At 46.7% G+C, this 13,432-nt stretch overlaps 1 protein-coding gene across 1 annotated transcript; it reads left to right on the top strand.

Moving 5' to 3' along the window:
• The first annotated feature begins 439 nt into the window (after positions 1-439).
• On the top strand, positions 440-4,097 carry LOC131402161 (ral guanine nucleotide dissociation stimulator-like). The gene is made up of 4 exons (XM_058537056.1): positions 440-662; positions 2,636-2,710; positions 3,679-3,800; positions 4,003-4,097. Exons 1-4 carry the CDS (start codon positions 633-635, stop codon positions 4,019-4,021), a joined length of 246 nt encoding a protein of 81 aa, XP_058393039.1. The 5' UTR covers positions 440-632; the 3' UTR covers positions 4,022-4,097.
• Positions 4,098-13,432: the final 9,335 nt, after the last annotated feature.

The following is a 13,432-nucleotide window of genomic DNA, read 5'->3' on the forward strand; positions in this document are numbered from 1 at the left end:
CTCCATGCCATCCTCTGGGCTCTGCAGGTCCCCTCCATTCAGCGTTTAAAAGAGACATGGAGATGGGTGTCCAGGTGGGTAGGCCTCTGTCCATATGAGCACCACCTGGGTGGACCAGACACCCCCCACAGGGCTAGCATTGCCCTTCAGTCAGTTGGGACCTCCTGGGAGACAGCAAACCCTGGCGATAGGGTCTGACCTGGTTGGAGGCTTGGAGTCTTTCTGAAAACTTAGGCCAGTGGTTCTGCTTCAGGAATCAGTTTCCCTAAGTGACAGATCCTGGCTTGAGCCAAATTGAAGATTTTCAAGTGTTTTCAACAAAAGAACTCTCTGTCCACATGTAATCAATACTGTTTAAAACACATCTGCTGAGGGGATAAGAGAATGGAGGCCCCAGGTGACAATAGGAGAGCCCCCTCCTCAGTCCCAGACACCTCAGGGCTCAGAGGACACAGTGAAAACGCTCATCCAGGCTGTCTGGATCTTCTGGGTTTTCAAACAAAAGGGATTTACCCTCAAACCACTCCACAGTGTCTCTTTCCTTTTTTCCCTCCTCAGGAAGAATGGTACGAAACTTAAAAAGTTGATGAAAACAAGCCAGCAGGAGAGCAGGAAGCTGCTCAAGGAGGTGAATGGAGGCTGGAGATCTGGAAGGAGGGGAGGTGAGGGGGGGAGGGACAAGGCAGGATGTGCTTTGGGAAGTTTTTCACTTAAGGTTCCCTGAGAAATAACGGTCTGTCTTGTCCAGCTTGACAGGAAGCGGGGGGTGTGAGCTGCAGGGGCAGGTGGGGACTGTTTGGGGAAGGAGGCCTTGGTCACGAGATACAATGATGTCGGCTGGACTGTTCCAGGAGGTGAAGAGCTGGCAGAATGAGCAGGTCTCTGGCTTCCATGTGGACCCATCAGCTGGCCTTCTTCCTCCAGGCTGGCGGGTGGATGGAGTGGGTGGGGGTTCCTTTCTTCCTACAGCAGCCCAGCCTGTCCTCAGGAAGCCAGGCCCCTGCTGCTTCTTCTGTCTTCACTGCAGCTCGCAGGGGTGGGCACTCTGCCTGCCCCAGAGATGGGCACTGTGAGGTCACACAGGTCTTGTGGACTCAGGGGCTGCCCAGCCTTGGGCCAAATGGTGGATCTGGGACAGAACTGTGTGGTCTCTGGGACTGTGCACTCTAGCCAGATAGTGGTCACTGCTGACAAACCAGTGAGTCTCGCTCGGTGCCTTGTTGACAAGGATATGCCCCAGATGGCAATGAGAATTATCGGGGAACCTACAGATTCTTAATGGACCTTCCTGACAGGACATTAGAAGTTTCCAAGTAAAAAAGGATGCAAATGTCACCATTACACAGTGCCCCGGTCACCCCCTACACTGTCACTCAGATGTGGCACAAGGGGGATCCTTCCTGAGTGAATAAAGGAGGAGTTCTGTGCAGGGTCCATCATGAGGGGATCCTAGGGAGCTGAGGTCTTTGGCATGGCCTCAGGTCCAGCGTGATGTCAGAGAATCCCAGGGGGCTGGAAAACACAGAATCCACTTGGATAGGACCCCGAGACACCTTGTGCCTCCCAATCCATGGCTCAGGCTGATTGAGGGCCACAACACACCCCGAGAGTCCAGAGGACAGGACATTGGTCAGAGGTGTGTCTGGAGGAGGAGTGAAGGTCGGGGGCCAGGCCCTTTGGCTGGGAAGGGGGACGGTCTCCTCTGTGGGCCCCTGAGCAGTTCACTGCCCCTCTGTGGGCCTCAGTCTCCTCATCTGGGAAATGGAAGGAGATGATCTGTGGTGTAAGTCTCATAGGGGTGATGAGGTACAAGGGGGAGAGGAATGAGCAGAAGCTTTGTGCTCATCCTCCTCGAGGGGGGAGGGGAGAGTACTGGTGACAGTCAGATGACACTGAGTCCTCAGGGGACCCTGGGAGGCATGGGAGTCCTCCTCACACTTTGCTGATGAGGAGAGAGGCTTAGGGGCCTGGGCAGGACTGAGAGCACAGAGGAGGGAGTGTTGGAGCTGGGAGTGATCTAGAATCAGAGCACTCTGGAATGGGATCAGCCATAGACACCAGATGTCCAGGGTCAAGGATCAGGGGCCTGGGAGACATGGGGAAGGGAGCATGGCCTCCCTGAGCCTGTCCTTGACCCTGCAGGAGGTGACCTCTGTGTGGGCCACCCTAGAGATGGATCCCCAGGGAGCCCAGGAGAGGCAGCAGCAGCAGGTGAAGGGGCCTGAGGGGGAGGGTTCAGGTGTTAGAGGAGGGGGTCTCTCTCCTCACGGCTTGAGGTCTCCTTAAGAGAGGGGTCCCTCCTCCTCCAGCCCAGCTCCTGGAGCCCCAGAGCCTGAAATGCCTGCCCTGTAAGTGACCAGGATGAGGCCTAGAAGGGCTGTGCCCAGGATGGATTAGGGAGGGGAGGGGCAGGGAGCACATACTCTGGGATTTGCCAAAAGCCGCCCCTGGGAGGTGACTGGGGAAGTTGAGTGGTCCTGGAGGGGGCAACTGGGGGCAGGCCGCTGAGGGTCCTAGGCTGCTCTCTCTGGGAGTCTGTAGTGGGCAGGAGGATGGTGTGAAGTGATTTGGGGGAGGGTCCATGGGTCACCTGAGAGGTGGGACTCATCTCACCACTCCCACCCTGAATTCACAGGGTGTCGTCCCCTTCCTGGGCATGTTCCTCTATCACCTGAAGCTGCTGAACATTGGGATGGAGGATGATCTGGAAGTGAGTGAGCCTGGAGGTGGGACCAAGGAGCAGGATCCTGAGGTTTGGGAGGCGAGAGCCCTGCACTGGGCCCTGAGCTCTCAGTACCTGGCAAACCTCCTCTCATGAGAGCCCCATGGCCACCCCTGGGAGCTGGGGAGTCAGGCCCATCTTAGCAATGCATGAATAGACGTTCCGCATAAGCCCCCCACCAGGCTCCCTGGGCTAGTGAAGCTCAGAGCTGCCTGCCTGCAGAGCTGCAGGAGGCTGTGTCTGAGCTGCACTCAGCCTCCCACTCAGGCCCTGCCCCTGGGGTAGTGCCATCAGCCCCTGCAAGTGAGGAAGCACTTCTGTGGTCCAACTGTCCCTTCCTCCCTGAGGCCTCAGTCTCCCCATCTGTCATCAGACATGGTGTGCTACATAAGATCTCTGGCCTCAGCTCCCCTGTCCCTCCTGCTCTGGGGGCCAGAGCCTGGCCCAGTGTCAAGTTCTCTTTGTGGAAGCTCTGCCCTCTGCTGGGCTCTGATATTCTTGCAGCCTGAGAAGGGGTGGGATGGGGGTTGGTTATGGGCTTAGGGGGCTGTTTCTGATGGACATTACCTGTCTCCCTTCAAGGGAAATCGGGTCAACTTCCAGAAATGGTATGAGGTGAGCAGCTGTGGGAGGGTGGGGAAGTGGAAATCACAGACCTCCCCTGGCAAGACTTTCTCTGGCCTCATCCCTTGGGTCTTACGTTCATTGGGAGAGTCAGATCCACAAAGCTGGGAATCCCATCACGTTGGCGTGTGTGTGAGGGGCTGACATCAAAGACACCTTCCTGGATAAGGAACAAATTCCAGCCAACTGTGAGGACAGGCAAGTCCTGAATGGAGTGGGAAGGAAGGAGGGTTCCCGAGTGAGCACAGACCCCAGACCAGATCCTCACTCCGCACAAGTCCCTGGCAGGGTTCCCCACCCAAGCTCTATCTGCATCCTGTCCTTCCTCCCAGAAATTAAAAGTCATCAGGAGGATCCAGCTGCTCCAGCAGGCTGCAAATGCGTATGACCTGGAGCCCAAAGAGCGATTTGGGGCCTGGTTCCAGGTCATGGAGCCCATCAGTGTCCATGAGAGGTGAGGGGGACAGGAGTTGGGTGAGGGCAGGGCAGACTCTGTCTGATGGCCAGCTCCAGAGCCTGTGGCCTGGCTCGCTAATCAGCCACAGAACTCGTAGCGGGGTGGCCCATGGGGCACTGGGATTCAGCTGCTGGCAGGCTCTGGGAGGGGCACCTGAGGTGTGGCTCCTGGTACCTCACAGGTCCACTCTATCCTGTAGCTACTGGGTCTCCTGCTAGCTGGAGTCCGCACAACAGAAGGCGAGCAAAATGCGGCTCTTCAAGAGAAAGAGGAACCAGACATCCTCCAGTTTAGGGCCGAGTGAGTGTTGGGACCAGCAGCAACTGCATCCAGGGGCTCAGTACAGCTTAGGCCTAAGCATGGGCCTGGATCCCAGCTCCACTGCTGACCAGGTCTGGGACAGGCTGCTCCCCTCTCGTCTCTGGGATTCAGTTGCCTCCTCTGAAATGGGTGATGCTAAATGATGCCTCCTGCATCAGCGACAAATGAGGTGCTGTTGATGGACTGAGCACTCTGCACAGGGTTTGGATAAAAGTGCAGGGGTGCAGGGAGGTGTGCCATGAATCTCAGGGAGGGACCCCAAAATAGTCTGTTTCTTCTCTTCAGCCACCACGCCCTTGACGATGAGCCGTCACACTCTGGAGACCACAAGTGCAGCTCCTCCTGACCAGCAGGGACACTGGCGCCCTCGGGGTGCACCGGGCCAGCTCTTCTCACCCTGAGTGGAGGAGCACATCCTAAGACTTTCCCTGGTTTTCCCTAAAGCCCCAGAGGGAGGGAACCACCACCTCCAACTCCCTGACATCAGCACCCCAGCGACTGTTAACCCATTGGGGAGGAGTGATATTATTTCTTTACTAGTAAATGGTAGATTTGACTCTTACGATATATCCTGTTTCTGTCACAGCCTGGGTGTTGTGGTGTGGTTCTTTCACTTCTTATGCTCATGTAAATGAGACACAGAATCTCAATTTCCTCCTTGAATTAAGAACTTGTGTATGCTCACAGCTTATTGTATGTGGGAGAAGGGAGGAGGGCCAGCCTCCACCCTGGCTACTGAATGAAACCCTCAAGTCTTCCTTCCTCAGAGGAGAGGTGCATTTCTGTGTGGTTCACCTGGGCCAGGAGCAGAGACAGCCCCTCAGATCTCCCTGGAGGTAGAGGTTGGAGGGACTTTCCCAGGCAGAGCAATAACCACTGAAATGTGGGTGTCTTTCAAATAGCACCTACCAGGACCATGTCCTTCCCCAGGACAGTGGCTGTCTTTCTACAGCTTTCCAGGAAGAAGGAAAGATTTTGCTTCTCTTGTTGAGGTTTCTTTGATCAGATATTGGAACTTGCCATTTTCTAACCAGTCTCTGGATTTGCATCAACACTAAATGAGAAATAAATGAAAAAAGATAAATGTTTGCATGTGTAACGGACAAGGACAGAGGAAGACCATGTGCAGATGGACTAAGGGCCCACAGGACATCCCCATCAGGTCGCCTCTAGGGCTCCCTGTTCACCCTTTGCCTAGATTGGAATCCTCCTGTGATCCTGGCCCATGTACTTGGAAGTCCTTTTCCCGCTTGTTTTATATCCAGAGGGAAAGATTCATGATGCAGCTTTTAAACCTACAACAGGACTTTGTTCCATAAACCTCACTGCTCCCTGTGAACTAGGACTTCCAGCATCCCTGCACAGCTTTGTATGATTCTATTTGGGCAAAACTTCCCAAGAAGGCCCTTAGCCTTTCTGTTAGGCACACCGTAGCCATTCCTCCCCAGCTGGGCCTGATGGATCAGGGGTAAGCTCTGGTTTGCCAGGACAAGAGACCTTAATCTTATCCACTGAATGACCCACACCGTCCCTTGCTGCCCTGGGTGACATCTGGGCGCATGTGGTTCTGAGGTCCCTGGTCTCAGACAATCACTAGTTTACACACTCAGTCGTCTTGTTACTGACTTGTCCCAAAGGGGCAGGTGGGCCTGAGGGAATAGAGCACATAGCCCCTGGGACAGCTGTATTCTTTTCCCCAGTCTGTGCTGTGGTTATATGGATTTGTGTTACAGGGATGTGAAACTTTCCTGTTGGGAGTTTTGAAAGATGAGGCAGGAGAGGGGCAGGTATAGAAGTGGGTCCAGCAGGGGAATGCCACCAATCTTAGACACCACAGACACAACCATACCAATTAAAATGGTGAAATGCTCCCCAGGTGGGTGGTTAAAAGACACTGCTCAGAGCTCATGCCAAGAACCCACCCCACGACCTGGAGCTAAAGGGTGAGCACCCAGCATTTTGAACATCATGCCCTGGAAACACCCTGTAAGACAAGGGCCATTGCCTTGAATATCTTGGTACCTCTTCCCCCTCCTTTCTGAAGGCTGCAAGTGTCATCCAGGGAGGCCTTTTCAGTTCAGCCAGAAGCAGAGTAGAAATCTTAGTTCCCACAGCCCAGGCCCTTCCTTTCAAGGCACTGCCATCCAGGAAAGAAAGAATTAACACATCCGTGTAGACAACACAAACACACACACTCATATCCCACCCAAATCCCAAGATGCATGAACTACTAAGAGATTAAAAGTGACTTCAGAAACAGATCAACCAATTGCAAAAGAAGGGTTTCATTAAGATCGTGACTCAAATAAAATGTAAAACCAGGAAATAACCTTGACAAAACTGGGAGACTTTGGAAACTGACTAAATAGTTGATTATCCGAATGACATTTTTATTTTAGTGTGTGATAACGTTATTGTGTTTGTGTTCCAAAAATCCCTCATCTGTACGAGAAACTGAAATATTTACAACTGAAATGATGTGCTCTCAGCCATCTCCTCTGGTTAATTCTTAGGGTCTTGGTGTGAGGATAAACAAAGTCAGATGGTATACGAGTTGACAATGTTTGAAGCAAGTAACAGGTTCACAGAGATTGATATTTCTCTACTCTGAGTTTTAGAGATTTTTGAAAACCTTCAGAACACACTTTTGATAAAAACAGTATACTTGGTGTTCACATTACAATGTTACAAATTAAAACATCACAAATATAAAGGAATGCTTCTCCTTCCTGACCTAAGGAAGCTCTCTCTCAGTCTGGCTTCTGTGAATGACCTGATGATGCCACCAATTATTCACTTATCACATGTTTGTTGAGTAATTCCTATGTGCTCTGTGCTGTGTGCAAGGCGAACACATTTCCATGACTCTGGATCTAGTGTGGGAAGGAAGGCAATGAGCCTGTTGCCAAGGTTCTCTAAGTGGAAAATAATGCCCCCAGGGGAGTATGCTCATTCTTGAGATTCCAAAATCAAAGCTACACAAGTTTGCCAAGTAACAGATAAGAGATACTTAATTCATGATATAGAAATCACCTATGTCTGAATTACCATGGGACCATGAAGAGAAAGACTGATGGATTTTACTTTATAATTAGATGCAAAATAATCGTACTGGCCCCTGGCCAAGTGGTTAAGTTTGGCATGTTCTGCTTTGGTGGCCCACGTTCAGTTACTAGGCACGGACCTACAACACTCATTAGCAGCCATGCCGTGATGGTGACCCACACAAAAAGTAGAGGAAGATTGGCAACAAATGTTAGCTCAGGGTAAATCTTTCTCCGCAAAAAAACAAAAAAAAATTAGATACAAAATCATAATAAAAATTTATGGAATCGGATTTAATATACATTCAAAGACAAATCTCATTCTAGTAGATATCATCACTTCATTGAGTGTAAGTTCTAGAAAAAACAAATATAAGTTCAAAACACTAATTCCTCAGCTTCAATTATCCTATCAATTTTAATATAAAAAGGAGAAAACTCATGGTAAAGAAAAATTGAGGTTTACCATGAAAGGTCAAGATCATGATGGACGTTACAAAGAGATGCTGTGAGAGTCAAGCCTGTCTAATGGGGAATTTCTCAACGGCACCACTCACCTTTTCTTCAGCACCAATGTTGCTTTCCTCATTGTTTTCAGGATGCCTTTCTTGGCTCCTTGCTCTCTCTGCCTCCACGGCAATATCGTCTGTCATCGAAACCACAGTCAGTCTCTCCCACGCTTTTCCTCACGTTCTGTGTCTGTCTCCTGATATCTCTAGAAGATGCCTGTTGCCTGCAGAGGGTCTGTGAGCGACCCAGACCCATTCTTGGACTCATGTCTGCCCAATATGTACAGCGAGCCAGTGTGGGATCAGGGCTGGTGTGCAGATCCCTCGACCCCTGCATGGTCCAGGGATTCACATGGACCAGACTGTGTGACTGTTTTGAAGGTATTTGTGACTCCCAAGAACTTAAGAGTTCTCCCTCACTGCTGCAGGCCTGGAGTCCCTGCAGTCTGCTGTATCCACAGACTTGCCGCGGCTTCTCCATGGTCTGCTCCCACTGACTGCACCTGACCTCACCACCAGGATGGGAAGTTATTCCAGCAACTGGACTCTGGAATATGCAGCTGCTTAGGCTTCAGGGTGCATAGATCATCAGTTTTCTGATTGGGTTTAGTTTCATGGTCTTACTGTTTCCACTATGAAGTCGGGGAATATTTTTGGAGCTTTCTCTTTCAAAACAAAATTAAATGTGAAATTTCAACAAAATGGAGGATGAAGACTACCATCCATGGAGAACGTTCTCAGCTCACGTGGATATTCCACCCTCCTCCTCTCCCTGGAAACATGTGTCTCAAATCACACTGTGCATCACAATCATTGGAGAGTTTTTAAAACTCAGACTGCTGGATCTGAAACCAAGTAGGTCTGGGGAAGGAATAGAGAATTTTCATGTCTAAGATGTGATGATCAGCTGCTGGTACACGGACCACACATGGAGAACAGGATTCAGTGACATCATCAAGCTGATGTGAGACAAGGACAGAAAGCTCAAGGTCATTATCCAGTGTCAAATCCAGACCAACTTCCCTCCGTCATCTTGCTTCAGGACGTTCCTCTCTTCCTCTCTCTGTCATGGTCAAATACACACATGCTGGTGTCCCACAGCACACTGTTATTGGGACACAGAGTTCCAAGGACTCCAGAGCTCCTTTCACTGCCTCATCTCTAATGAAATTATTCACTACTCCATCCTTAGTCATTCACTTCCACACCCTGATCCTATCTTCACCCAAAATTCTCCTGCTCACCAGTCAGTAATTCAGAAACACCATATTCCCAACACAAATTTCCACATTTCCAGTTTGTACACAAAGAAATCCATTCTAAATAACCGTTCTTCAATAAACTAGATTACTCCCGTAGGAATATCTTCACAAGCCTCTTACTTTTCTTCTCCTAATCTTTTCTAGTAATCTCAGATTCACAGTCCATCATTTCAATCATCCACTGACCATAGTCCCAGATACTTTTTTGCCATCATATCCACCCGCACACTTCAGATGATTTCAAATACCTGCCATGTCATGTTGACACTTGCACTGAACAGAGAATGCACCAGGAGCCTGTGGATCCCAACAGAGTATCAACAGCAACCAATGGACCTATATGCATTTCTCTAATGCTTCCTGAATGCTCTGCTCATTTTTTCCATTTCTTGAGTTCCATAAATTTCTATATTCCGACCTCCTCCATATTTCACAGATAAATTGTTAACCACCAGACAGGAACTATTTCACTCTCTAGTCATCAGATCTACAAATATTCCTCATAAGGAATTCATTTATCACAACTTTTCTGTTATTATATCCAAAGAAATTGATTTTTTGGCTGAAACCACTCTGATTTTTATCTTATCCTTCCATTTCAATGACATCATGCCCTCAATATTTGTTGTGCTTTCCATAACTTCCCTACTGGAATCATCCCTCAGGTTTCAAATATGCACAAATCTCTACCGTCTACAAACTAATCTCTCAGCCAGCGGTCCTAATAGTCCTCACCCTCCACGCCCCTCCTCTCCTCCTCCTGCCAGGGATCCATTGTGAAAAGTTCACATACATCCCAATGCCTCTGTTTCCACAGTGCCCACCCAACCCTATCCCCATTCTGTGGATACTTCTCTTGCTAACCTCACAAGCCGTGTCTCTTACTAATCCACTGGGGACTTTTCATGATTTTTCTGACATGCTCTGCAGTAGCACATGACATTGCGGACTCCAATGTCCTTTTAAAAGACCATTTGTCCTTGGGATCCACCACCCTCACTGTCTTGCTCATGTCTGTCTAAATGTCCTGAGCAACTTCCAGGCTTCTCTTTATTACCACCCCACAATGACTGATGCTTCCCAAAAGTCAGCACTGCTCTGACACCTGTTCCACAACTGCACCCTCCTTCTGGGGCAACCCCATCCATTTCCTTGGCTTCAAATACCACTAATGAGCCAAACATGTCCAAAGAATCAGCAGAGACTAACTCTGAACCCCAGACCCATTTATCCACCTTCACATTCACCACATCAGTGATAACTCACAATGACCAGGTCCCAAGTTGAACAAGTCACTTACCCAAATAATTGGCTTCTCTCTCAGTGTCCCCAAACTCACTTATTTTTGGTAATAACCTGTCTACCCCTGGATGTCACCCTGGACACCCTGCCACCCCCCATTCACATAGCAATGAACCATCCATCCACCATTCTAAATCTACCTACAGGTTATCCACTTCTGATTTATTTCTAATCACCTTTCAGACCTCATACAAAATATCACTTCCAGACAATGAACACTCCTGCTCCAATAACCTAAATTACAAAACTCCATTTTTCCTCTTCGTTGATTTTTTTTCTATTTTAGTTATATGTGCATTATTATCTATTTCTTTCAAGATTTAGTTCTTTCTCACTAAATTAGATATTCCATGAAGACAAGACTAATGTGGATTTTCCAAATTTTCCCACAATAGTGTTCACATATGGCTTTGCACACAAAAAGGGCTCACATATATTATGTGTACAATATATAATTTATATTCATATATATTTATAAAATTCAAACACTAAAACTTTGCTTCATGAAATATTTTAAATCCATCCACTTAACTATTCTTTTTTTTTTCCCCGAGGAAGATCAGCCCTGATCTAACATCCATGCTAATCCTCCTGTTTTTGCTGAGGAAGACCGGCTTTGAGCTAACATCTAATGTCAGACCTCCTCTTTTTTTTCCCCAAAGCCCCAGCAGATAGTTGTATGTCATAGTTACACATACTTCTAGTTGCTGTATGTGGGACTCGGCCTCAGCATGGCTGGAGAAGCCCACCTGGGTTTCCGTACCACAGTCGCCAGCAGCGGAGCACACACACTTAACCACTAAGCCACGGGACCGGCCACTCCACTTAACTACTCTTGTGCAAAGATACCACCTTTAGGTGCTACACTGCAATAAATTAGCAGAAGTAGCTTAAGATTCCAAATCCTTTCTCCTCGTAATCCAATCATGAGATTCTAGTCACAATGATCTGTTTAAAATGCAAAAGTGATCAGTCCATCTTAACTTTTAAATCCTCCATTTCTGTCTTCAGCACATATTTCTCCTGTTGTCTTATCATAATTATTAATATTACCCTTTTCATTCCCTGATATGTTCCAGTTTGGAGGGAAAACTATTTGGCCATTCTATTTTTAGAGCACTTACTACATGCAAAGCTCTGGTGTAAAACCTGTGATCTACAAAATAACTAAATAGACTCACTGCCCCTGTTTGGTTTAGTCTTAGTGGGAGGAAAGATATCATAAATGGCAAAGGATGTATAACATGCCATGGTGAAATCACTGCTGTGATGAACAATAAGGCAGAGAGTGAGAGTTTGAGCTTGAGCGCATTTTCAAATTACTTGTGTGTATATGTGTGTGTGTGCGTGTGTGTGTGATTGCACGTGCTCATGCCTGCTGCCTGGATGGGATGAGTTGCTTCCTCCTGGGGATTGGGGGAGCCTCCTATGCCTCGGGAAAGTTTCTCCATGTGCACTTAATATGCAGTTTGTTATCCATGTGTATTAGTCAGGATTCTCTAGAGAAATACAACCATAGAATATATATAAACATATAGAAGTCGAAATTTATTGTAAGAATTAGCTCACAAGGTTATGGAGGTTGAGAAGTCCCACAATATGCCATCTGCAAGCTGGAGAACCAGAAAAACCAGTGATATAATTCAGTCAAATTCTGAAGGCCTGAGAACCAGGACCTTTGATGTCCAAGTGCAGGAAAAGATGGACATCCCAGCTCAGGAAGAGACAATAGATTCAGTCTTTCTTTGTTTTTTGCTCTATTGAGCCCACAACAGATTTGATGATGCCCACGCACTCTAGTGAGGGTGAGTTTGTTTATGTAGACCATGGAATCAAATGATAATGTCTTCCAGAAACATTCTCACAGACACACCCAGCAATAATTCTTCACAGTCTATCTGGGCACCCCTGTGTCTAGTCAAGTTGACAGCTAAAATTAATCATCATATCATGGCTCTATCCAAACAAGATCAACAGAGATATCACAATGTGACCTATGTCATTTAAATTTTCCAGAACACATGTTAAAGTAAGTAAATACAAACAGATGAAACCGGATTTTATAACATTTTCTTTAACTCAAGAAATATAAATATTATCATTTCAAAATGCAGTCCACATCAGTACAAAGAAGAAGAAACCCAGGTTTTCCGCCTCCTCTGTCTTGCTGGTGAATTTTAATGAATAGTGGCTCCTCATATATCTTAATATGATCCAATATATAATATTCTCCCATCTATTTGAGCTTTATTGAATTAAAAGGAAATCATTTTCTCATTGTCAAACTGCTCTGCTATCTCTTTTTTAATAAATTAAAGCGATATATTGTGTTTATGTTAGAACTGAAATTAAGAATTTAAGTAATTAAGAAGGACTTGATTCCAGCAAAAGGCTGGTTTACTAAAATGGAAGACAGTCCACGAGCAAATCTCCCAAGAAAACCATAGGGCCAATGGCATTGGAAATTTCAGGGTAGAATTAAAAGACACATGGGGTGTGATTAAATGGAGAGTAGAGAGAATGTGGGGAGGAATTGATATCAGAAGTGAAAATACACAAGCATGTTCCAAGTTGATGAAAGACATCAATCCACAGATTCAATTAATTCAACATTTCCCAAGCAGAGTGACTACACAGGAAATATTAATGAACTAAACTATGGTCTAAAAACCAAAGTTAATGTAAAGTATTTTAGGGACAAGAGAGGCCAAATAAGCAAGAAAAAGGCCAATTGGTGATTTCTAACCATAAAGAAAATAAGATAGACATCCACAGAGCAGCATTTTTAAAATGCTAAAAGAAATCTCATGTCAAACCAGAATTCTACACCCAGCAACAATAGTGTCCCAAATAAAGATGCCCCAGAAAATCTTAAAGTGAAACTTTTCATTGTTAGCAGCCTTGAATTAGACAAAATACTGCAGTGAGTTATCACCTCCAAAGGAAAATTAACCCAGCTTGAAAACCAGGAAAACAGGAAGGACTGAAGAGGAAAGGAAAGGATAATTTATAAATAAATATAAATGAATTTTATTTCGGGAAGTAATTCTAGAAATCTCTCATGGAGATTAAAATATATGTAAAATGAAATGCATAAAAACAGTAATACAAATGACAAGAAGGTTAAAAATAGAATTGAAAGTGTTGAACGTATTAGCATTTCGGGGAGATGGTAAAAGTAATTATTCATA

This window comes from Diceros bicornis, assembly GCF_020826845.1.
Source record: "Diceros bicornis minor isolate mBicDic1 chromosome 30 unlocalized genomic scaffold, mDicBic1.mat.cur SUPER_30_unloc_4, whole genome shotgun sequence".
Lineage (NCBI taxonomy): Eukaryota > Metazoa > Chordata > Mammalia > Perissodactyla > Rhinocerotidae > Diceros > Diceros bicornis.